Source organism: Coccinella septempunctata, chromosome 1 (genome assembly GCF_907165205.1).
Source record: "Coccinella septempunctata chromosome 1, icCocSept1.1, whole genome shotgun sequence".
Taxonomy (NCBI): Eukaryota; Metazoa; Arthropoda; class Insecta; order Coleoptera; family Coccinellidae; genus Coccinella; species Coccinella septempunctata.
In genome coordinates, this window is record NC_058189.1 from 55,637,355 (window position 1) to 55,664,756 (window position 27,402).

The window sequence follows — 27,402 nt, forward strand, 5'->3', positions numbered from 1 at the left end:
ACTACGAGAATGACCCAAGAATTATTTTTTATTTGCAAACTGAAGCAATAGGTAAGATTATAATTTTTCTATGCGAGAAAATGAGCTGTATCTTATACAGGGTGTTTCATGAGACGTTGGCCATAGCCTAATGGTAAATGCAGGTCATTCAGGCCTTTCAGAAAACTTGCTTTCTTTGTATCCTAAGGCTATTAGTTTCGGAGATACGGGATGATTGATGAACATTGGCCTAAATTCGCAATAGCCATAACTCTGGACTGGAAGGTCCGATTTCGATCAAATTTTATGGTTTTGTTCACTACAGAAAGCTCTTTCAAACGCCTCATGAAATATCAATATTTTCAGGGCAGTACTCAGAATATCATGATTTTTCTTTCAAGCATCAAAATCTATATTTTTTACATCCCTTACAGAAATTTCGTTATGGCCATGAAAAACTACACAATTTATTCTAAGGAATTCAATTTTCAGTCTGCATGGCACACTTGTCACAAGGGAATAGGAACCGGACGAATTTATATTTCATGTCATTTTTTCGAAATGCGGTCCTGTTTTTATTCCTTCGGTGATAATATTCATTGTCCTTTGTCGAGATTCTGAATTATTTAAAATTCTGTTCAATTAATTTTCATTTTAAACCCTCAGGACATACTGAGTGTAAAAAAGTGTGCAAACTCGAGCTGTGAATTCTTTTGAAATTACATATGGAATTTAGATACAGATGATTCGAACAAAATGCAATCCGTATGTGTATTTGCTTCATAACACATATAAGTATTAATATTTATTTTCCGAAAAACCTTAACCTTTTTATTTCCTTTCATAAAACGACAATGAAAATGTACTTCCATAAGAGATGTTCGAAATGGAGTTCTTCCATCTCGACACATTTCCTAGCACTAAGAATTAGATTATTTATTGCCCCTCTTATCATTTCTGGATTTTGTTTAACTTCTGCGCAGGCTACTTCTATCCTCTGCCGCAAATGCTCTAGTGAAGTGTCTGTCACTTTTTTACGTACACTCAGTATGTCCTGAAAAAGAGTTGAACAGAATTTAAAAAGATTCAAAATCTCGACCGAAGACGTTTAAATAATATCACCAAAGGCATAAAAAAAGAACCGCATCTTGAAAGAATTACATAAAACATTAATTTGTCAGGTTCCTTTTCCCTTGTTACAAGTGTGCCATGCAAAGTGAAAATTGAATAGCTTAGAATGAATTATGTAGTTCTTCATAGCAATAACGAAATTTCTGTAAGGGATGTGAAAAATATAGATTTTGGAGCTTGAAAGAAAAATCATGATAATCTGAGTACTGCCCTGAAAATATTGATATTTCATGAGCCGTTTTGGAAGAGCTTTCTGAAGTGAACAAACCCATTAAATTTGATCGAAATCGGACTTTGCATTCCAGAGTTATGGCTATCGCAAATTTAGGCCAATGTTCATGAATCACCCCGTATCTCCGAAACCAATAGCCTTAGGATACAAAACAAGCAAGTTTTCTGAAAGGTATGGATGACCTGCATTCACCATTAGGCTATGGCCAACGACTCATGAAACACCCTGTATAATAAATGTATATTATTACATCCCCATTTTGATATTTAAGAATGAAGAAGATGAGTTAAAATGTTGAATTTAAATTAGTCATTACAATTTCTAAAACTGTATCTGTTGAAAGTGTGATAGTTCATATTTCACAATTCCAAGTTCATCTTTGCTGGAAAAATTCCAGGGACGAGAATTCGCCGCCCCTTCTTTCAAACTCTAAATTTCGCCCAATCTCTAAACGCATCTCACGTTTTCGTATGAAAAATCATCGCCCTCAATTTAATTACGCAAACAGATCTCATAATGATCTTTCAGCTTTCTGATCGTGCTTTCGCCGAATCCTCGGACTCCTGCTGAATATGCAGTTCACGTGCCGTTCCGCCGACTCGAATTCATTTGTTTGTCTAAATGCCCCGACAGCTGAATGATGAAGCCACTGGTTATATTCCAATAATGAAGATCTCGAGAAATCCAACACGAATCAAAATGTACAGACGAGGAATCATTCCATCAATCATCTTTATTAATGGATTATCGTACTTCGTTGATGTCCGTTGGCGTTTCGGGTCGGGGGTTTGTGTGTTTGAGTGTGGCCAGGATTCTGCCGAAGGGATATTCCAGGGTATTCCGGCTTGGATTTATAATATGAGGTCAGTGCGCTGTAGGGAACTGAGGATGGTTAGACGTTTGAGGGGCTGCATCGTTCCACAAATAAATTCATAATTTGTTCCTAGCTCAGTGGTTTAGAACGTTGGCTTAGGATCGGGTGATACAGAGTCTGATCACGGGGCTAGAAAGGACATTTTTAATCAGCGTGGGTTACCATTCATTGTTGGGTTGGAAATCAACAGTGCCTCCCATAAGTTGGAGTAAGAACACAGCATCAAAGCCTACGCCAAACACCTTTCACAAGCTTTTCAAAGAACTTCTGAGAGATGTCACTTTGGAATCTACGAGAATCGGAATGATAATATACAGGGTGAATCTTTGACTAGCACAGGGTGGGCAAAATTCGTTATCTATTGAAGGGATCTTGAGAACTATAGCAGCTAGAAGAAAACGGATGACACATTCTCGAGCTCTAATCCTGACTATTCCAAATCTGAAAACAGATCCAGCGTAATGGTCATAGATTTTGAGTTATAAACGAAAATTGGGAAACTGTCATTTTTAATGAAGCTGAATAACTCGCTTATTTGAACTCGTATTCGAAATCCATTGGTGCATTCTACAGGTACTTTTTTATGAGGAATTCGAATATGATATCAATAAATTTTTTGATCTAGTCATTTTCGAGATACGACAGGGATTTCTGATTTTTCAAATGTAAACTATAGTTGAAAGTTCTTTCATCTTGCTGCAATTTTTTGCTGATTTCAAGAATGTATTATATGTCGCTATTCACATGAATATAACATAAGAAAAAAAATTCGATACTTTTTCCTACTTTTCGATTTTCTGTTGAATTATAAGTAGGCTGGCTTACCATAGCAACCGTTGAATATGCATTATATTTTGTGAACCTGGGCCTCTATGCTTGGAATCACGAATTGCTGAATAAATATTTCGATGATTAATTTGCCATCGTTTGTTCTCGCGATGTTTGGCATGCTCATCTTACGATGGTTCACAATTCGAATAATACCGTTGACAGAAGAACCTATTTTTCATCATCTTATTTTTGTAAAAATTACAATTTATAGATGGCTATCGTATTTTATTTATATTACTGACTTTTTAAGTTTCTTTCGTGAATAGAAAAACGATAATAGAATCAATTTTCTTCTTTAATAATCAGACGAAAGTCTTTTACTCTCTTTTAAAGGAAATCGATCTCGATATCGATATGTAAAAGAAATAATTATACGACAATCGGTGATTCCTATCACAGAAGGTTGAAGATTATGTGGAGTTCCCGAACCATAATGCATTTTCAACGGTCGCTATGGTTACGCCAGCCTACTAAAAATTCAACAGTGAATCGAAAAGCTGGAAAAAGTATTGAACTTTTTTTCTTATGCTATATTCATGTGAATAGCGACATATGATACGTTTTTTTTAAATCAGCAAAAAAATTGCAGCAGAATGAAAGAACTTTCAACTATAGTTTACATTTGAAAAATCAGAAATCCCTGTCGTATTTCGAAAATGACTGAATCAAAAAATTTAATAATATCATATTCGAATTCCTCACAAAAAAGTGCCTGTAGAATTGAACAACGGATTTCGAATATGAGTTCAAACAAGCGAGTTATTCAGCTTCATTGAAAATGACAATTTCTCAATTTACGCTGGATCTGTTTTCAGTTTTGGATGAGTCAAGAAAAAAGAACTCGAGAATGTGTCGTCCGTTTTTTTCTAGCTGCTATAATTCTCTAGATCCCTCCAGTTCCAATAGACAACGAATTTTGCCCACCCTGTACAAATATTTTAACAGTAGGTTCTTGAGGTTCGGAATATAATTTTTCATTAATTTGATGAACCCTTTTCGAGCAAAAGATATCACCAACGTCTTCCAGTTTTATCATTATGACCATTACGTACCATAAAAATACCAAAACCTAAAAGAATCCAGCTTTTGACACTTAGTTGGACGCTATCTGATGAATATTTTATCGTTTTGTAAATTAAAAGTATTCTTCATATTTTCTCGTATAATGCGCCGTTTTCTAGTACTTGGATGTACAAAAATTAAGAAGTACCTGGGTAATTTGAAGCATTGGGTACTTTGGCTGAATACAACATGTTTAATAGATCCATAGATGTGTGGTGTCACAGATGTATCTTGTTATTCTTAAGGTAATGTTGTTTTTCCAGGGGTGGCACCGCTCTTTATGAAAACTTAAATGGCTCTATCTTTTTATCAGACCGAATCGAAAAAAACATATTGGAAAAAGGAAAGAGTGTTTCTTCTGACCTCAAGAATCTTCTCTTAAATACTTGTACGAGTCTAAGACTCATCCTGTATATACGTACCTAATTCTCACACTTCCTAAAACTAGCATATGCACTTGTGTACAATGAAATGCTATGAGTCAAAAATCTTCGTGCGTGTTCTGAGATGAACGATAAACATGGTTTTGGATCTTCTACGAGGATGTATTGATATCTAGTTAGCCTAGACCAGTTCCATGCATAAAATAAATATTGCGTTACCATAGCAACGAACAATAACTCATTAGAAGTGTCAGTGTGAAGTTTGTGGACAAAAAAGTAAACCAGAGTTACGCAATAAGTTAAAAAAAAGAAGATGTCCACAGAAATTGTGAAATTCAAAAAATTGGAGTATCGAGCCTGCATTTAAAAGGGTTAAGGAGTAAGAAGATTTACGAAGATATGCTTAATACCCTTGGTGATCAATGTCCTTCCCATGCGACCGTGAAAAATTGGACTGCAAGCTTCAGATTAGGTAAATTTTCCATTGAAGATGATGACCGATCGTTAAGGCCAGTTTCTGTCTCAGCCCCCGAAAATATCGATGCAGTTCATGACATTTTATCAGACCGTCGAATTGGGCTGAAACGGATATATGAATATTTCATACGAACGCGTTAATCATATATAGTTCAAGTCAATTTGGACATGAGAAAAATTGCTGCAAAATGGATCCCCAAATGTTTGAATCTTGCAAAAGCGTGCAAGGGTTGAAGCATCGCGTTCGATCTGGGCTCGATATGAAAACCATGTAGACTTCTTAAATCGAATTGTTACTATGGATGAGACTTGGGTACATTTCTACGATCCAGAAACAAAGCAGCAATCGATAGAATGGCGACACTCTGGTTCTCGAAGACCTAAGAAGTTTTGTATCCAAAAATCTGCTGGAGAAGTTCTTGCTTCAGTTTTTTGGGATTGTCATGGAGTAATCATGATTGATTTTTTGGATAAGGGTAGAACAATAAACTGAGATTACTATTCGACATTACTGTCCACCCTACGGAAAAATATTAAAGAGAAAAGACGCGGAGAGCTATCCAAAGGTGTTTTGTTTTTTCAGGACAACGCCCTTGCACACAAATCTCATGGGCCATACAAAAAATTCGTGATTTAGTCTTTGAATTACTAGAACACCCCCCTTATTCACCAGATTTGGTTCCATATAACTATCATCTCTTTCCTCAACTGAAAAAAAATTTAAAAGGTCGTAAATTTTCTTCCAACTAGAGATAATAAAAGCTGTGAAGGTCTGATTTGCAGAGAAAGGAGAAAAAAATTTTTTGAAAGATCTAGAGACGTTGCAGGTTCGCTGTAATAAATGTATCCAATTAAGAGGAGAACTCGGAGGAGAATATATTGAGTAATAAAATATTTTGACATTGAAATTTTGTTTGGTTCTATAGTAGTCTAAGAATTTTTCAGTATATCCTCGTACATGTAGACTATGTAGTTAGTGAAAATAAGCTCTTTCCGCTCCTCCACTTAATTAACTGCTCAATTTGTTACTGAATGTTCTTTTGTCTATATCACTGAGTTCGCTGATCAAATTCATAATCCGTTTAGAGGTTTTTCATCTATGAATTTCTGATTACACTGGTTGGTCGATGACTGCAGAAATTAAAGCTTTGGCGAAGCTCTTCGTATTTACCTCGAAACATCAAACGATGCCGCCCACCCGTTTCAGCAGCAGATATTTTTTCAACCACAACGAAAAACGCCAACTTTTTGCTACGTGACGGGGCATGGCATCGTCGTATTTGCGTCTCGATGCCAAGATAAAACACGCCGCCGAAAGGGCGAGCTATCTGCGGGCCCCAGACGCAGAACAGCTTATCTGTGTGCACTGTCGAATACATGAATTTTAAGTGGAGTCTTGTACAGGTGCACAGAATCCTGGAACAATTTCGTAGTTAATTTGAGAAAATGTTATTCCTTCTTTCGGGTCTTTAAGTCAGGTATATCTTTCTCGTGTCACGTTTGCCGGTGAATTACGAAATGATAATTCCGAGGAAAATTACTTCTTTTTCTGAATGGAAGTTCAAAGGGCGGTTATTTGGGGCGGAAATCCCCCTTTGGAAAAAAGCTATTACAAACCGTGTTATTATTGCATTCAGACTCGCTAGATTTTTAATTACGAAAAATACGAATTCTTCTGATGCCTGAACGTCCCACTGAGACATTGTGAAAGCTTAATTCTCATGAAACTGCTCCGAACGATTTTTTTTCATTACTCATTCATTGAAGCCAAGAATAAACTCCTGGAGTCTTTCATTCGGAAACTTCATTCTTTACATCGGAGAAATAAAAATAAACCGGTAAATGATAAGATAATTTTGAAAGTTTATAACTGATATACCTACATCAGTTAATGCATTTTTCCGCCGACCTCTTAATAATAGCACTGTTTAACGTACACGAAATCAGCTGTTAATGAACCCTTTTATTGGTTAATTTCCTATTAATGCATTATTGTCATGGGTAATCGAACATAGAAGTATTCAGTAGCTTCCCAAATAATTATTTTATTTGTATGTCGCATTGATTTTCGTAGTACCTAGCGGGTGAATTGAGAAGAGATGAAGTGTGGAGGTTGCAGAAAAATAATGATGGTTAGAGAGTATCAATATATCTTTGTACTACAACTCCATCTTCCACCAGCTCCACACATTCTTTAACAGATATTATAGGGAACGATATCAATGTAATTTACTCAAAATGTCACAACTCGAATATGCCCTCTATGGACTTCTCGAATTGTTCGATCGGCCGCGTAAATATCAACATTCCGATATGAACATAGAAAATTCATAGGGTGTCAAATTTGTCCAAGTATCGATAGAAAATTTCTGCAATCAAAAATTCACATTGAATTCAAAATGTGGTCGACGGAAAAATCTTGTAATCAACTCGTTTATTAATTGAGCGATTAATGATCTCGAACATTAACGTCTCAATCATTAATCGCTTTCATTAATAACCTAGTTGATTAAATAACTATTTCTGAACAAAATTTCCTTTTATCTGAATAGAAATTTTTCATGATTAATTTTTCTTGCAGGGACCAGATGGGTTGGATGGAGTAATGGTACACGAGGTGGTGATCCAGTAGATATAACTTTCGAATTCGGAGGTATCAGGGAATTTCATGCCGTTCATTTGCATTGCAACAATATGTTCACTAGGGGAGTACAAGTAAGTAATTTCTTACCATGTCAATAACAGCATTATAATGGTCCTTTTATAAGAGTGATTGGATGAAACATTGAATGAAAATATGCTTTTTCTTGTTTTAAATGTTTAAATGTGTTTGAAAAAAGTTTTTTGAATTATCTTCTTCCTGGGCTTCAAATCGTTTTCGCATTCGTAATAAAAGTTATAGAGCATAACGTTTTCCACAAATTTTGTCCGAAGCAATTTTTCTACGTCCAACCGTTTTTGATATATATGGCGATGAATGTACATTAGACTGGGATTGTACATTGACCTTGCCCTTTCGCATGTATGGCTAAGCTCCTCGTAATCATCGCCATCTAGCTCGCAAACTGTTGAGAGTATGTAAAATTGCTTCAGTAAAAAGTTGTATAAAATTCTAGTATTTACTACTTTCATTATGAATACAAAAACGATTAGAGGTACAGAAAGGGAGATATTTGAAAAATATTCATTGTTATCATCTTCAAACTGTCAGATTGAGAAAACCCCCCCTGATTAGTGTCGGATTAATGGGTCAACACGTCTGTAACACCGAGATTAACTATCTGTATGAAAATTTGAAACACTCGAGTATGTACAAGTAACGACTTTTTTTGCATTTTCAAAAGATCGCTGTGACCTTGCATAAAATCCCAATTGTCATTCTCTTGAAGAGTAGTTTTCTTTGGGTCCAATTAAATCATTTGAAAATCTGACACGTTGGAAAAAAAATTTTTTTAACCATTTTCAACTATTCCTTACCTTCAGCCCCACCACGTAAAATGTCATATTAACATAATTTATTATCACGTAGGGCATATAGAGAATCTTAATCTGACACGCTCGAGTATGTACACCCGATGATTTTTTTTACATCTTTGAAAACCTGCAGATGCTTTCAACACCGCTGAAAGTGCATACATCATAGAACGTTTTTTTCTTTCTACCATCTAATCTTCTAAATCCTCTAGGTCTCCACGACGCTCGAGTAAATCCCGATTTAGTATTGGATCAAAGTCATATTTGATAGACAATCCAAAAATGTCCTAATTTATTGAATATGACATTTGGAAGAACCAAGGTAATAGCTAATCTAGGAATAACCAGAACTGACAAGAACATAAAAATATTTTAGATTTTCTCTGGGACACCATGAAGTTCATGGAAACATTTTTAGTTCTGATCTTGTGCCCATAATATATACAGGGTGTATATATTGGAACTGTTAAAAGACCAGTGAATGAATTTCATCTCAATAAAAATCACACCTTTTGCGATATACTGAAAATATTTATATTTCCAGTGCCATTTTTATAAATTATTTTGGTCTAAACATAACGTTTATCCCCGTGGTTCTTATTCTTTTAACTAAAAATTTGAGGATGTTAAAAATCAACGAACATCAAAGGAAATCAGTTCACAAACACAAATACACTCACTCAGTTTATTTCATACTTTTTGCTCGAACTGTAATTGAAAAACATTGAGATGGTTTCTCCAAATGATTGAATATGAAATGATTCTTATGAAAATGAAGAGAAACTTTTTTAATATCAATAAGGAATGATCGCGCCTAAACAGGGAGGCAATGAATAAATAATGAGGATAAATTCAGACGCATACCACCCGACGATATGAATATCGACAAGTGTTACGATCTGAATTGAGCTAGCCAATTTGTCATCGTCAAGGGCCCCAAATGGAGTACGCTCCACCGAAGAAAAGCAGATGCTGACCATGGTTTCGGCCTCATTTGGCCTCATCAGAGCAACATAGCATTTTTCTAGCTTTTACCCATGGCGCTGTGGGTAAATAAATAATACCCACTAGAACATGACAACATTGAATAAAGTTCCATCAATTCCAAACGTTCTCCACCGTAGAAAAATGCTATGTTGCTCTGATGAGGCCAAATGAGGCCGAAACCATGGTCAGCATCTGCTTTTCTTCGGTGGAGCGTACTCCATTTGGGGGCCTTGACGATGACAAATTGGCTAGCTCAATTCAGATCGTAACACTTGTCGATATTCATATCGTCGGGTGGTATGCGTCTGAATTTATCCTCATTACTTTTTTAATATCGTTATTTCCCCTTCAACAACCGTTAGAAAGTTGACGAGGATATCCAGTGAAAATAAGAAGAAGAAAGTACAGGCGAATAATTGAATGAGAACAAGAAGAATAGAAAATTGGATTGAAAATTATTAAAATGGGACGTTAAATCATGGGTATGACTGGTATGATCCAGAAAAAAGCAGAAAAGCAGAAATAAAAATATTGTCTTCACTGTTTGCAGTACTGGATGTTCGGCCAACTATCTATTCATGATGGTATGGCTCTATTTCAGAGCAGAATTTTTTCCTTGACATCGAATCCAAAGAAAATATAGCTGAAGAGCCTAATTCAACAATCTCCACTAATGAATGTCATTTCCTACTTAATGAAAGCGAGGAAAAAGCGTCGAAACTCATTTATGTTTGCTCGATATCGAAAAAACAATTTGACGTACTTAAACGCCGACGAATCCTACGACACGATTAAATATTTGATTGGGTTCCTATTTATTTCGAGAAAGTTTCTAATTTCGCTCGAATAAGTTGCAGCTCTTTCCTTGCTCTGCCCTTTAATCCTTTTCGATAAGGAAAGAGGAATTGGGATACAGTTCGTAGAAGTCGAGGCGGCTCTGGAAGGATTAGGGAAGTCTGCAGGAAAGCACTGGACGACTTTTCGGTCAGAAGTTACCTTTAATTCCGTCGAAAGTTGTTAGTTCATACTTTCTCCACTTCGGAAACGAATATGAGTTGAGTGAATATTTCAATAGAGAGTCGACTTGAGCAGTGTTTCGTCTATTTGATTTTGCCAGAACTCGTAAAGGGCCAAACAGAAATTCATGACGGAGTTCAAGATGTTGTAAGAGTGCCAAGAGCTGAGGTGGAAAACTTTCACTCCCCAGCCAATGGAAAATTCCGTGTTTATTCCTTGAAAATGGTTCAAGAGTCAATAAGAAAGTTTAAAGGGAAGCTGCTTCTTTTCCCTCAAATTTTTTCAAGGAGATGGGATCAGATCAAGGGCCAGATGCAAATAAGCCTGAAGGTTTATTGTTTGTTGGAATAACATTGACCTTCATCTTATAATCTAGATATAGCTGTTAGTTATTCTGTTAAGAATAATCATCAAAATCCATTATGTAATTTCGGGGAAAACCTAGCAGCGTTATGAATGGAAGAATCTATGAAGCTTCTTATATCTTTTATTTGAACTCCAACCCTAGGATAAACTTCGAATTCGAAAAGTCGGATATTGCATTTGTTTTTTGATTTTTTTTAATTGAAAATGAAAATAACCTTCAGAAAAAATCGTCGTCAAGTAGTCTATGGGATTTTAAAGACCGATATTCTTCGACTAAACGTAAATCTTACCATTTTTCGGAATAACTGTTATGTTGGCATTCTGGATGCTGTATTATAATTATCAATATCAGCAAATTATGAAGATGGTTTTTACCGACGTGTGAAAAGCATTCATTATTGAATAAGAGTCTTTGAAACCACACAAAACATAAATATAACTAAATGTAGATGGTTACGAGAATGTTCGGTCTAATGATAGTTGGGGAACCGACGATGCTAAATGGTTTTCTGATGTATGCACTTTCAGCTGTGGAGAAAGCGTCTGCAGGGTCTCAAAGATGTAAAAAAATCGTCAGGTGTACTTTCTCGAGCGTGTCAGATCAAGATACTGTATGATACTATATGATATTTTACGTGGTTGGGCTGGCCGTACCTGCGGAAGAGTTGAAAATATTAAAACAAAAATGTTCTTCCGAGCGTGTCAGATTTTTAGAGGATATGTTAATTGGGCCCAAACGAAGCTACTTTTCAAGAGACTGGTAGTTCGGACGTGACACAGTGGTCCTTTGAAAATGCAAAAAAAAATCGTTAGTTGTACATTCTCGAGCGTGTCAGATTTTCATACAGATGGTTAATCTCTGTGTTGCAGGCGTGTTGACCCATTAATGTTACACTAATCAGGGGGTGTTTTCTTAATCTGATAGCATTTTTTTAGATATCTCCTTTATTGTACCTCTAATCGTTTCTGTATTCATTTTGAAAGTTGTAGATAATAAAATTCTATACAACTTTTGACTGAAGCAATTTCACATACTCTTAACCGTTTTCGAGCTAGAGGGAGATAAGGGCTAGGAGCTTAGCCACACATGCGAAAGACCAAGGTCAATGTAGAAACCTAGTCTAATGTACTTTCATCGCCATATATCTCAAAAACGCTCAAACGTAAAAAAAATTGCTTCCAACAAAATTTGTAGAAAATGTTATGCAAAAATGCAAAAAACATTTGAAACCCAGAAGAGAAGATAATTCGAAAAAACTGATTTTTGTGACCTTTATGGCCAATTATCATTGTTTCGGCTTGCTAACACTGTCAGATTATAATTTTTTCCGTTATTCTTGAATCATTAGCTTCAAAATAAGAAAAAAGCCACCGCGCTCGGGAATGTACACGTGACGTTTTTTTTTGTTTGGCGCCCCCACATACATTTCAATTTCACTTGAATTGTCAGATTAGGGGAATTCACTTGTCAACATATAATTAACCACATATATCTTAATCTGACACGCTCGATTATGTACAATGATTTTTTTTTACTATTCTGACAGGCTGTCCTAGACAATTTCCCCTATATACAGGTCTAATTTTTGGTAGAGGTACTCTACAGGGTCCAAGGTATCTCCCCTTATATTAATCTGACACGCTTGAGTAAATCCCGAATATTCCTCTTGGGCTCCCCAACTATAAGTAATATTAAATTCCAAAGTTCTTTGCACTTAGAAGAGGACTTCCTCAGACCAATCATTAACGAGTCTTATATTTCCTGTTAGAATCACGATTCATTGTTTCACAATAATATTCAGCTGATCAATGAGGCCATTCAATCCAACAATACCAACAGGAATGAATTGAAACTGAAGAACTCATTTCGTTTCAGATATTCAATCAGGCGGAGATTCTGTTCAGCGTAGACGGCGAAAGATATCAGGCCAGCACCGTTCACGCGATGATTCCTGTGGACCTAACCAGGGAATCTGCCAGAAATATAACGATAAAACTCCATGGGAAACCCGCCAAGTTCATCAAGCTCCGATTATCATTCACGAACAAGTGGATGTTGATTAGCGAGATTTCATTCGAATCAGGTAATTTTGAGAGATCTCTCCATTTTTTCCATTTGTGTTTTCGTCCGCAGAACGGTTATTGCGTAACACGTTGGTTCTTCCGATTTTATATTTGCCAATGAGGTCAACCGTGCAGCGCTGAGCTGCAAAAAACTGACAACAAAAAGCTCTAAGTGCTTAGCACTAAGAACTGCCTTTCATAAAATGCTCACGATGGTGAAGCACTTTGGAAAAGTAGTTCAATGCAGCCATCAGAAAGACTTCAGAAGGGTGAGGCTGTTTTTTGATATACGGGGTGTGAATAAAAAGAACAAATTTAAGAGGAGATTCCTTGTCATGAAATAGGGTTGATATTTATGTTTTTTCTTTTTCAGTAGCCAGAAAAGATATTTTTAATTGTTTCCTTATGGACCAAAACTAGGGCAGAAATTAAATTAAGCAGATATTTTGTGTTCTCCCACTCACGTTATGTAACTGTTGATGCCTTCTTCTTCCTCAAAAAACAGGAATTTCTGCAAGAAATTACAAGGCACTCTATTTGTTCTGAATGAATCAAGCTGAATTTTTTTTTAATAGAATAATGTAAATAAGGAAAAAGGCTCCAGCCAAACAAATTTTTGGGGTGACTTTTTCTCCTCCTTGCAATATCAGGGGAATACCACCAAATTTTTTATGATTGTCCTCTATGTCGCATGAAATGACTGCTTAATTCCATTTTTCTCAATATTTTGACTTAAAAAAGCAAGTGCTGCCCAAAGACATACAGTGTGTGAATTTTAAAAAGTACCACCCTTAATAGCTCGGCCTCCATGCAAAATTAGGAAAAATGCAAAAAGAAAAACTTTGGTTCGTAGAGGGAAGTTTTATACAGTTGTACTTATTATTAATTTGTATCAATCATATGTGCTTGATGACAGCAATCCTTAAAATCTTAAATGGGAGATTTATTGAGTTTCACTTTGTTTTGAAGGTATTTCGATTGCAATTTTAAAGATGTCATACACTCGAGTTTTTGTCGAAAAACGAGGAAGAAAATAGTAGGAAAGTTACGGTATTAAGAGTTGCAATGAAACATGAAAATTTCTTGCTATCAAAGAATTCCAGAATGCTGTCTATCATTGTGTAGACAAAAAAATAAACTAATTTCAAATTCAGCTCCTAACCGCACTATTAGTTAACTATTACTTTCTTGAGAGAGAAAACAGAAATTAATATCGTGTACAGGGTGGGCAAAATTCGTTGTCTACTGAAGGGATCTCGAGAACTATAGCAGCTACAAGAAAACGGACGACACATTCTCCAAAACTGAAAACAGATCCAGCCTAACGTTCATAGATTTTGAGTTATGAACGAAAATTGAGAAATTGTCATTTTCAATGAAGCTGAATAACTCTTTTATTTGAACTCGTATTCAAAATCCGTTGTTACATTCTACAGGCACTTTTTTATGAGGAATTCAAATATGATATTGTAAAATTTTTTGATCCAGTCATTTTCGAGATACGACAGGGATTTCTGATTTTTCAAATGTAAACTATAGTTGAAAGTCCTTTCATTCTGCTGCAATTTTTTTGCTGATTTCAAAAATGTATCATATGTCGCTATTCACATGAATATAACATAAGAAAAAAAATTCAATACTTTTTTTTGCTTTTCGATTCACTGTTGAATTTTTAGTAGGTTGGCGTAACCATAGCAACCGTTGAAAATGCATTATATTTTGTGAACTCCACATAATCCTATGTGAACTCAACCTTGTGTGATAGGAATCACAGACTATCGAATAATTATTTCTTTTATATATCGAGATCGATATCCTTTAAAAGAGAGTAAAAGACTTTCGTCTGACTATTAAAGAAGAAAATTTATTCAATTATCGTTTTTCAATTCATGAAAGAAACTTAAAGAGTCAGTAAAATAAATAAAATACTAAAGCTATCTATAATTAGGATTTTTACAAAAGTAAGATGATGAAAAATAGGTACGTCTGTCCACGGTAGTATTCGAATTGAGAACCATCGTAAGATAAGTATGCCAAACATCGCGAGAACAAACGATGGCAAATTAATCATCGAAATATTTATTCAGAAATCCGTGATTTCAATCATAGAGGCTCAGGTTCACAAAATATAATGCATTTTCAACGGTTGCTATGGTTACGCCAACCTACTAAAAATTCAACAGTGAATCGAAAAGCAGGAAAAAGTATTGAATTTTTTTTTCTTATGTTATATTAATGTGAATAGCAACATATGATACATTTTTGAAATCAGCAAAAAAATTGCAGCAGAATGAGAGAATTTTCAACTATAGTTTACATTTGAAAAATCGGAAATCCCTGTCGTATCTCGAAAATGACTGGATGAAAAAATTTGATGATATCATATTCGAATTCTTCATAAAAAAGTGCCTGTAGAATGTAACAACAGATTTCGAATACGAGTTCAAATAAAAGAGTTATTCAGCTTCATTGATAATGACAATTTCTCAATTTTCGTTCATAACTCAAAATCTATGAACGTTAGGCTGGATCTGTTTTCAGTTTTGGATTAGTCAAGAAAAAAGAGCTCGAGAATGTGTCGTCCGTTTTCTTCTAGCTGCTATAGTTCTCGAGATCCCTTCAGTAGACAACGAATTTTGCCCACCCTGTACAGGCTGGGCAAAATTGGTGATACCTAAATTACAACTCTTTCAACCCAACGAGATAGAGGAAAATGCATGGCACATTACGGTCGTCTTTTTTCGAGAAACTAATATGCCATCAACTGCATTCCCTTATGATCTTTTGTTTTCGAGTTATAGGTCAAAATTATAAATTCAACTTTGGTCACTATCTCCGTTTCTGTATAAGCTAGGATGTTGAAATGAAAACATTATAGAGACAGTTTTTTTATAGCAATCCAGTGGCGCACTATGATTTTTTCCAACAGGTATCTTTGCTGAGCTATAACATAAAGATGTATTTTTTCTTATGAAAACAGTAGTTTAATATGACTCGGAAAGACTGAGGGCGATGTATGATATATTTCTGAAACGAAAGAAACTTATGATTCTTTCTAAGTTATTTTTAACTACTGTTTTCATAAGAAAAAACACAGTTTTATGTTAGAGATCAGCAAATAAACCTGTAGGAAAAAATCATAGTATGCCACTGGATAGCTATCAAAAAAGTGCCTCTATAATGTTTTCGTTTCAACATCCTTACAGAAACGGAGATAATGACCAACGTCCTATTTAAATTTTGACCTATAACTCAAAAACAAACGAAGATAGAGGAATGCAGATGATGGCATTATTAGTTTCTCGAAAAAAGACGACATGAATGGTACATTCATTTTTCTCTATCTCGTTTTGTTAAAAAGTTGTAGTTCAGGTATCACCAACTTTGGCCATCCTGTATGTGTATAGGGTGGTCATTGAGTCGTACAAATATTTAACAGTAGATTCTTGAGGTCAAAAAAAAAATTTTTTCCGATCCGGCACTGATAAAAAGATATGGTCATTTTAAGATTTCATAATGAGCTGTCCCACCCCTGAAAAAACAAAACCACCTTCACAATAACTAGCTAAATCTGTGACACTACACATCTTTGGATCTTTACAACAGAGTTGTATTCAGCCAAAGTACCCAATTTTTCAAATTTCACAGATACATACTAATTTTTCAACATCGAATAACTCGAAAACGGCGCATTATATGAGAATATATATGAAGATACTTTCATTTTACGAAACGTTCAAATATTCATTAGATGGAGTCCAACTTAGTTTCAAAAGTTGAGTTCTTTGAATTTTTGGTAGGTATTTTTATGGTACGTAATGGTCATAATGAGAAAACTGGAAGACGTGGGTAATATCTTGTATTCGAAAAAGATTTATCAAATAAATGAGAAACTGTACTCCGAAATTCAGTTTATTCGATAAAACCGTTTGTGAAATAGAAGTAAAAATAATATTTATTGTGGTTTTTCAACAGCCTGTATCTTTTAAACTGAGTCGATTCGGAAAAAATAGTAAAGTAAAAAAGTGAATGAATAATGGAGGAGAATCGTTAAAATGCTTGACTAACGGAAAGTAAATGCACCCGTTCATTTACTTTCCGCTAGGGTTAGCACCAGTATCAAAAATTTCCTGACATTTTTGTCGCAATTTCCCAGTCCTGACAACAAACATTACGAATGTTTTTCGACGAAATGGAACGAAACGTGCAACGAATATTCATCTGTCCCGCGCGTATTAGCGATTATGAACATCACTAATAAATCAGTTGATAAATGCTGGATGTTGTCCCGTTCATTAGTGGTATCCGATAGTGTATGGCAGGAAATTTTAATGGGATCGGCGAAAGCTTAAATTGCGTCCAGACGCCACCTGAGCCCTCGTTCCAGTTCGGCCGGGGCTTTTAGGATATAGAATTTGTCATTTCTACGGCTGAAATGAATGGGTTTGTCGGCCGTGACATCAGGTCTTATGATTAACGAGCCGAATTTTTACTACCTGTCGTTCGCTTTCACTTTCACGCGTTCCCGCGAATAAACATCGAAATTGTACGTTCGGATTACGTACACGATGTGATAATGAAAAATTCTCGCGTCGTTATTTTCGAGGATTCGCCCGTCACTGAAGTCGTCTGTCAATTCGATTATCCCCCGGTGAACGCCAGCTGACCCTTCCCACGCGCAATTTCGAATAAATAAAAGATTAGTAGGATTCAAATCTTCATACGCCATGTTAGAAGTTTAACTTCATGGTTTTAGTCCAGTCTACAACACTCTTTTTTTTCTCAGGAATCGAAAGGGTTATTCCCATTTTTACAACGTTCCCTAAATTTTATATTATATCCCATTTACGTGTCAGTCCACTAACACAGACCACAAAGATTATAGAGTAGAAAGATAAGAAACGCTCATCACTATAGTCTATCCAAATCCGAGAGGCCAGCGTAAACAAACTGACCAACGCGTGATCTTATTTAAGGTACTCCTCTTATTGGTCAAAGCATCAGGAACGCCATGTTTGCAGGTGGGAGTAATGCAGTACCGCATTACGTTTGATTCATTGATTGTATGCGAATTGTTGTGCAGAACTGCAGAGATCATTCATTGCTTTTTCTTTCGTAAATTGGTTTATAGTTGTAGCAAGTTATTCAAGTTACAAGCATTTAAGATAATGTCAAGTACTGATACTGCTGAGGAATCGCGTGTTGACTTAAGTCCTCCAAAAAAGAGACGTCTGAAACGACACTTCAGTGCCGAGATAAAAGATATGATTTTGAATACTTATAAAATTGAGATTATTCAAAATGCAGGAATGTGTTTAAAGGACGTAGAACTCCGAGTTGCAGAGAGTTGGCATTGGAGCTCGAAGTGTTAGGAGAATTATTTCCGAATACATAAATTCCGGTGTTCTATCACAGCCGGCAACAAATCAAAATCGGAACACCAAATGGGAGTCCTTATCAGATTTCGATAAAAATGTAATACGGCGAAAAGTTCACGAGTTTTTCTTCAGAAATGAACACCCGACTATAGAGAAAGTATTAAAAATAGTTAATGAAGACTCGAACTTGCCAAATTTTAAGAATAGTACCTTCTCTATAATATTGGAAAAACTTAATTTCAAATATGGACGTCGCCAACGCAACAGTTTTTTAATGAACCGTGACGACATTAAATGTTGGAGAAGAAACTATCTCACGAAAATTAGGACCTTCCGTGATGAAAACAGGAAGATTTACTGCTTGGATGGAACTTGGGTAAATACCGGTCATACTAAATCCAAAGTGTGGACCGATGAAACAGTTACATCTTCTCGGCAAGCGTTACTTGCTGGATTATCTACTGGATTAAAAATCCGTCTGGGAAGGTCTTGAATTTTGAGTTTAACCCTTTGGTTTCATAAAGCTTGATCAGAGAATCAACGATCGAGTGACGGATGAACGTCAATTAGTTTTCAGTCGATAAGTTGGTCATAAGCATTCTGAATATCATTCTTTCACCAAATAATTATCTATACACGCCCATTTGATGATTCTCAACTGCTACTCCTCCAATATATTCGGAAATATGAAAGTTTCAATGATTTCCTTCGGGAAATCGAATGCCAAATCGTTGATCGAGCAATCAAAGTTTTGTGAAACTTGATGTAAGTACCTTTTTGGTGGAAAACAATTTCAACATTGTTTTTCAAATGAAGTGAATATATTTTTCCAGGCAAAGGGCAAAGAATTATAGTGTGTCATATTGGCAGTGACACTGGTTTTTTAACTGGAGGACTCTGGACTTTCCAATCCAAAAAAACTGGTGACTACCATGAAGAAATGGATGGTCAGTCATTCGAAAAGTGGTCGAGGGTATAGTTCCTAAATTGGAGGAAAATTCTATAGTAGTTTTAGATAATGCTCCTTACCATTCAAGGAAAATGGAAAAAATTCCTAATTCACAATTCAGAAAGAGTGATATCCAACAATGGTTGAGGGAGAAAAATATTGATTTCACCCCTGACCTCATAAAAGCGCAATAGTTGCAGATAGTCAGGCAGAACAAAGAAAACTTTGAAAAATACATTGTGGATGAAACCGCAAAGGCCCAAAATATTACTGTACTTAGATTACCGCCCTACCACTGCGAACTGAACCCTATTGAATTGATTTGGGCCGATGTCAAGAATTTTGTGGCAGATAAAAACACCACATTTAAAATGGCTGACGTCCAAAATCTTTTTCAAGAGGCTCTCTCACGGGTTACTTCCGAAAGATGGAGAAAGTGCGTGAAACATGTCAAACAAAAAGTTGAGGTAGACATGTGGAAACTGGATAATATTATGGATGATATAACACCAGTCATCGTCAACTTAGAGGAAAGTTCTGCATCTTCTGACGACACTACGAGGTAGTCACTTTTACAAAAAAAATATTGTTACACATTTATATACATAGTATTTATTAAAGTGGGAACTTTAGATTAATTGTTCATTACTCAGACTCGTAGATAAGCATACACATTTTTCACCGAAACTGGAACACTCAAAAAGTTTTAAAATATAACGCTCTCGGAATTCAATTTATTAGTACACCTCTGCGTTATCACGTTCTTGACGCGTGATCACTTCATGCTGCAATGTTTACCGCTGGCCTCTTGGATTTGGATATACTATAGTACTAAAAACCGACTACATTTTGGTCAGTAAAAACACGTTTGACAATGAGATGACGCTGAAAATATAGGGGCAATTCAGTTTAATAACAGTTTTCTGCTTTAGAATTGAAAGGCGCGAAATTTTAAATTTTATTCCTTGTCCTTTGGGAATCAATTGATATCAGTGGAATACGGCTATTGGATGTGCTACATTTTTATTTGTAATTCATAAAAATTGACATAAATTCAAGATTATGGAAAAAAAAAGATTGGAATAGGACACAAAAGTATATGGTGATCTGTTATAGGATAAAGGTGTTATTTCTGTGCTATACATTGTTTTTAATTGATAAACTTAGTTGAATTTGTATAATTTATATCAGAACTTAATGTGAACCAATATTCAATCATCATACCATCATATCATACACATTTCAGTTCTTCACATATCATTCATAGAATTTTCAGAACCACACAACTTACAAAGATATACAAAATCTGTATGTTAGCCCGTCAGTTACTTTCTTTATGCTTTTTTATGATTTCTTTACGATATGGTCTCTTCATGACACAATATACAAATCGATTAATGAATAAACAAAACACTCACAACAGGTTTAATAAAACTTACTTTCCAAACAATAATTTGACAGTCAATTGAGTCACTCGATTCAGAAATCGAAATCAATAAAACCTCTCATTTCTTAATATATTGGATGAGTAGGAATTGAGAATCATTGAATAGACCTATAAAAGTCATAATTTCCCCTTAATGGGCATTTCATGCAAGGATGCTTCCTGCATACAACAATTTACGTGGATGAACAGTTGTCAATTGACTTGCAGTTAAATGTTCACTGCACATGGTGTAGTCATTAGTGTTTGCTGAAGTCATTGTCTTAACGGAGCACTGAAAATAAAAATCAATGAATGACCAAGTCACATGTTTCAATACTATCGCTTTCATTTTCCTTAATATTATTACTAAGTCTTTATTTCGGAAAATCCATTTTATTACTTTATACACAGTTCTTTCACCATTCAGTTATTTTCGAACGATATTTTTCGGGGTTTTCACCAAGAAATAAGATTAAAAAATCAATAATCAACAACTAGAAGGAGATAAACAAAAATCGGTACGAGAATCTAAACATCCAAGAACTCCTTGATCAAAAGGGCCATCTAAAATCTTACAAAACTTCATATGTTTCTGCAAATGGCCTTCAAATCAATATTTTAACCAGTCTCAGCGTCTTAAAAACACGTTTGACACACAGATGGCGCACTTTGGTTGCTTCATTTCCCATCTTTCTACTCTATATTCCTTGACAGGCAATGCAGTGAAGGTTAACACAGATTACTCTGAATCTGACGTGAAAACACGTGGGCCAACGTCATGCTTGAAATATGTAACATAGGGATCTGTGCGCTTGCGTTCATCTTGGCTTGACGTAAAGTGGGCAAGCGCTGTAAGATAGAATCTGACACAAGACACAACTAGTGATTAGCGATATTGTGAAATGTGACCAGTCCTTTTCAATATCAGTGCTGTTGAAGTGCGATCTGATAACGACATCGAAATTATATCGTATACTGAATTCCAAAATACTAGCAGAGCATGAAACTGACTGCAACAATAAGGCGCGAAAATCCGAATCATCCATGTAAATCTCACGGAGATATAGGAAAATGACCCTTATTAATTAGTTTAGGTATAGGGTGGTATTAGGGGGTTACATTGCACTGCGACCTTAAGATTTATTGTGCCTTCCATCAGAGCTGTTCTCACAACTGCGCCATCTAGAGGTAGCTCAGCTCCAGAGTTCCATTGAGGGCTCCAGTATCTGAGAGGACTTCAAGTAGTCCTATGATTTTCTCGTCCAAGGCATTCCTTTCTCAAGCTTGCAATGGCAATACTAAACCAGGTGAACAGGAGTTTCCTTCTTCTTCCCCACAGAATATACACTCATAGACATACTCTCTGATACACTCGTCAGTTTTTAATAAGCCTATTTTCATTATATGCTTGCTGTGAGGACTCGTAGTGTTACGAAGCAATTTGATCTCGCTAATTTCAGACATAATTTTCTTTATTCATCTCAAATCTTCAATAAATTTCCTATGGAAACGCGTTGAGTTTGGTGTATCTTTCACAGTGAATGAGTAATTTCTTAGAAATATATCAATCCAACGGCAGAAATCCCCAGCCTTCAATTGTTTCCTTATGGTGAACATTTTCGAATTTTTCATGAAATAAAAGTTATTTGGCAATATCAAAATCTCAATTTTTCAATGAGCTTCGTAATACAATAAGCCATGTAATCTCAAAAGTGTTATTCGAATTAGAAATAGTTTCAGATATCGATTGAAATTTATTTTGGGAGGATTTTGCATCTCTTCACAAACCTTTTAGGGCTTTCACTCCCAATCTCTGAAACAAAATCAATTAAAAATGAAATCAACGATTTGCTCCTGCGTAAATTCTTGCACCTCTAGAAATAAGAAAACGCGAACATAAAAATAATATTAAAAATAGAGAAATTAATCGATCGCAAATCGCAGATCACATTTGTTCTAATACGGGAGACCACATGATGGATTGGGACAACACTAAAATTTTAATGACAGAACCAGACCATTATAAACGAAAAATTAAAGAGTCTACGTGTATTCTATTAGATCAGGATAATAATTTGGCAAATTGTTCGGTAGGAATAGATCATATTTGGATCAATTTATTAAAGAAGGAACTGTCATCCGGTAATTTCAAAATTAAATGAATCAACGTATCTGTGCAGTCTCTGTTTCTGTGTGTTGACAATTAATGTCAGACAAAAAGCGACAATTCCGGAAGATTTTCAAAAGTAGATTTTTTCGTCTGATGAAGGAGTCTGATATAGACTCCGAAACGTTACGAAGAATTATAATTTCAACGTTATTTATTTTGAGTTCATTGTCAGGCAACAATTTTTTCTAGTTAATTTGCTCCTGACAAATTAGTGCAAGAATTTACGCAGGAGCAAATCGTTGATTTCATTTTTAATTGATTTTGTTTCAGAGATTGGGAGTGAAAGCCCTAAAAGGTTTGTGAAGAGATAGAAATAGTTTCTTGAACTGGATTTTTTGAGTGGCTCCACTCTTCTTTTGTAGAATGAAATGTTGTTGGCATCCTGAATGATGGCAAGAGCCTTGTAACATTGTTGTATTTATATCGACGAATGTTATGGAATTGTCACTTTATGATTATATGCTGGTTCGATATCTAATATTAATTCATCAAGTTTTTGTGGAAGACCCGTCTTGTAGTAGCTTACCATATTCGTTAGGAATAGAATTGTTTCTCAAGGAGATGATTTTTACCATCGCAAAATTGGACGCCATATTGATTTTACTATAATATAACAACGATATTTGCGTGCATCTTGTTTATTGATGAAGATAGAGAGCTTCAAAATAAACGCTTCAGACATCTAGCTTCTGCTGCTAGTCAAAGCACTAAGTTACGAATTGATTTCCTACAATCACTCGGAATTTTCTCGTCAGTATTCCTACCAGAGTTCAATTATCCTCGGAAATTAGCCAACGTCATATTCAGAATGAGGAAAAATGCAGCTGGATTAAACTGCGAATGACAAAACCGCAACCTGTTCTATTCCATAAATTGAAATGAATTCTCCCCGTGAGAGCCTCGAACGGTCGCGAACATAAATTCCAATTTTCCAATCTCGCCATAATTTAAATTATAATCTTAACACAGAAAAATCGGAGCAGATATTCTTTTAACTTAAGAAGTAATGATCCAACACTTCTTCCAGTCTAATCGAATTTATTCTCTCGGTGGTAGTTGTCAGGGAGTAATAACCTTATTAATTTTTCTTGTGCGCTTTCTGAGTGCGATGAGAATTTCATAGCTTTAATCTTCCTGAAGCACCTAGAGTTTCATTGTCATTTGATGTATTCTTCTAAACATCAAAATTTAGGATAATATGTACTTACTTATTCACATTGTTACAATAAAAATTTTATTGCCCTCCATCTTTCTGAATTATCTGCATGGTAGAGAATAAAATAGAGAATACTCCTTCTGACGAAAATGACGTATTTTTTATGAAATATCTTTGAAACGTCACATTTTGAAATATCCATTTCAACCGTTTCCCAAAAAAAAATTATTTTAAGCATTTAAAAATGAAAAATAAAAATGGGTATTTAAAGTTTGAAGCGTTTCATCTCGATTTCACGAGTTGGCAACATCGACTGAAATATGCCTTGATAATAAAGGACAACAAATGCCATTATCTTGATGAGATAGACAAAGATGGCTGTCTATGAAGTCTGCGACTAACGAGGAAGATCGTAAAATTTTATGGGATTTTTATGGCCGGTTGCAGTTGAAGCTCGCCAGTAAGTACGCGCCTGTAGTTCAACAGCTGTTATTTTATAAACGAGCTGATCGGACATTGTTCTTTTCATTGTCTTGTATGCGCTGTTGCCAAATCGTAAACTCCGCACAAAGCGATTTAAATTTTGAAACTCCATATTTCAATATTTGAAGGATGATTTTGAATATTTTCCTCGGTGAATATGAAGAAATCATGAATGAAACTCATAATTATTCAGTTTAAACTTGCATATGCAGTGAAAACCCAAATTAAGAGAATTCCCCATTGGTGCTCAACACTATACAGTTGACTTGTACAAATATTTTAACAGTAGATTTTTGAGAGCTTCTTTTAACCTCAATAATCTACTGTTGAAATATTTGTACGATTCAGAGACTCACCCTATATGTAATAAAGAAATTACGTTTTTTGATTAAACTAATTCCTGCTTTGCAAGTTCTTGATTATGCGAATTTTTTGTGCCAGAAATAAATGAACCTTTTGTTGATGAGAAACTGAGTAGGATTAGGTCATTCATAGGGTTTCATTTTCAACAATTTTTCTTATATTGGATTGATGTGGCCTATACTAGATCCATCCATAAAGCCATAATTGAACTTAAAACAGTATATACGATTATCATCAAATGGGTTTTCAAACCACGACACTTGTTTCGCTATCACTATAGTATTTCCAGGCGGATGAAGGTAAATATCACAAGTTTACAGTCGATTTTTTCAAAATATACAGGGGTTATCTGAAAATCTCTAATAAAAAAGTGATACGGCTGTTAAAACAGATAACTAAATACCAAACTATTATAATATAATGAATTGGTAAATTGATCCGTTATGACGTAGGCAGCAAATATCTAACTCTATTTATAGCGAAATATGATATATTCAATATGATAGAAATTGAGAACAGAATTTTCTGGGCTTCTGAATAATTATTCCATAATCAAGGCCTATGTAGCAATCTCGCAATCCAAGCTAATAAAGGGTATATCCAATTTTAGTTATAGGCAATAGGAGAACAAATATTTTTCCCGAATTTCACATAACTTCGAAATTATATACAAACAATGTACATACATGAAATATCGATTAGGTATTAATTAACTTGTATCTGTACGCCCTTTAATTGGCGAATCATAGGACCCATAATGATTCCACCACGTCATGTTGAACTGACATTTTGTAATATGATAATCGATTGTTGATATCTGGAACTCTCCCTTCTGCAGATATCATTTGTTATGTTATGCTTTGCAGATCATTATTCTAGTCACAATATTGAAATAACCCAATATCGTTCTGTATTGATAATCCGGCTGTGTATGCAATTTGAATCTCTATTCATAGAATCATGCCACTAACTGGGAGGAGAACTATAGTATCTACTGAAAAGCTATGTGACCTGATAATACATCATTATAAATTCAACATAAACAATGTGAGTTCATGGAAATATTCAAAGTTATTACTCCTTATGGGAAGTGTATTATTGGATTATTATTCTGAAAATTCATGTTCTCAAGGAAGGAGAAAGAAATGGAGCAATTAGATACATCTCCGTTCCAGCCAGTTGGAGACTGTTGAGTTAAAAATCGTTTGCGTCCAGATGGCGCTAGGTTATTTTCGTAACTACGAAGCATTTACCGGCATTAATAGAAGTCCATAAATTTTGAAACCTTCTGTATCTAGGTGGGAGTTGTGTTGTCCTGGTGACATCAAATTAAACTGAAACCATGGTCAGTATCTATTCTTCCTAGACAGAATAATCTCATCGTAGCAAATTAGATAAGGACTATGACTATGAAAATTTCCTAGCTCTTTGGTTTCAGAAGTTTACTCCCTACAGACTCATGTATAATCAAGTGGTTCTATTTATTCGTTGGGAATCATACTCAGAGATGCTTTTCAGATTCACCAAAACTTGCCATGTAATTAGAGGAACTTTAGATCGGGTAGAAAATCACTTAGGATCTCAGAGGAGTTCTTCATTAAATATCACCAAGCTTTTGTGACATCTTTAGGGCACTAGTAATTTTTGATAAACGACTATTAAAATTAGTCAGTTGGAACAAATCAGGACCTACAATCAATCTGAACCTATCTAAGCAGAGTCAAGCAGAAAGCAACCAAGAAAGTCCATACAAGAAAATCCTCAGTGTCTTATAACAACTTGAAGAAAGTGGCCATGTGCATGGCAGAGAGCTTGGCGATATTTAATACAAAACTTAACACCAGAGATCCTAAGTTATTTTCTACCCGATTTAAAGATCTTCTAGTTCAGCTTACAATGCCGATATTTCTATCCTCACTTGACAATATGTGAGATTCTTGTTACAAATAAAACATTTTCTGGGTAATTCTAGGTATAGACTCAGATTCTCTACGCAGAACAGAGGAATCTCTTTTCGTACGGGAATGTACAGTGTGGTGAAAGGAGACTTGAATATTTTGAATGGAATATTTTATCCAGTGTGGACAAGTTGTATTCATTATAAAGAATAATACATTTTGTCCTCCCGAGAGATAGAGATTGGAACTCTCTATACACCTGCCAACAAATTTACATCAGTAGTCAAGGGCGGCTCCAGTGGAAGTACCATGACCATCCCTCTTCAAATATTAATGATTTTAAAAGTAGTTTTCTTTTAAACATATAGCATGTATATTACAATTCCAATGATATACTTAATTATTTTATATCAACGAACACCTTACAGAATTTCAAATACAAAATTATGCCCCCACCCCAACATCACTCCGGGACCCGCCACTGCAACGAGCTCGATAAAAATTCGAGATGTATTACTAGAAGGGTTGCTCTTCCAGAATATGTATCACATTTAGATTTACGATGATTTTTCTCGGACATACTCGTGGCAAAACTTGTCCTTCGAAAAATACCAAAAAAGATGAGGTCAGTTAAGAACTCGTCAAGACCAAACAGTTGCAACGAGCTCGATGAAATTTTGAGATTCATTACTAGAAGAGTTG

General features: G+C 35.3%; 1 protein-coding gene across 1 annotated transcript in view; it reads left to right on the forward strand.

Annotated features, from left to right (window-relative positions):
- The window catches only part of LOC123320158 (discoidin domain-containing receptor tyrosine kinase B-like), a 364,297-nt gene that overhangs the window by 241,854 nt on the left and 95,041 nt on the right, over positions 1-27,402 (forward strand). The window contains exons 6-7 of the mRNA XM_044907363.1: positions 7,551-7,684; positions 12,690-12,897. Of these exons, the coding sequence (XP_044763298.1) occupies positions 7,551-7,684; positions 12,690-12,897 (342 nt within the window). The remainder of the gene's footprint in view (positions 1-7,550; positions 7,685-12,689; positions 12,898-27,402) is intronic.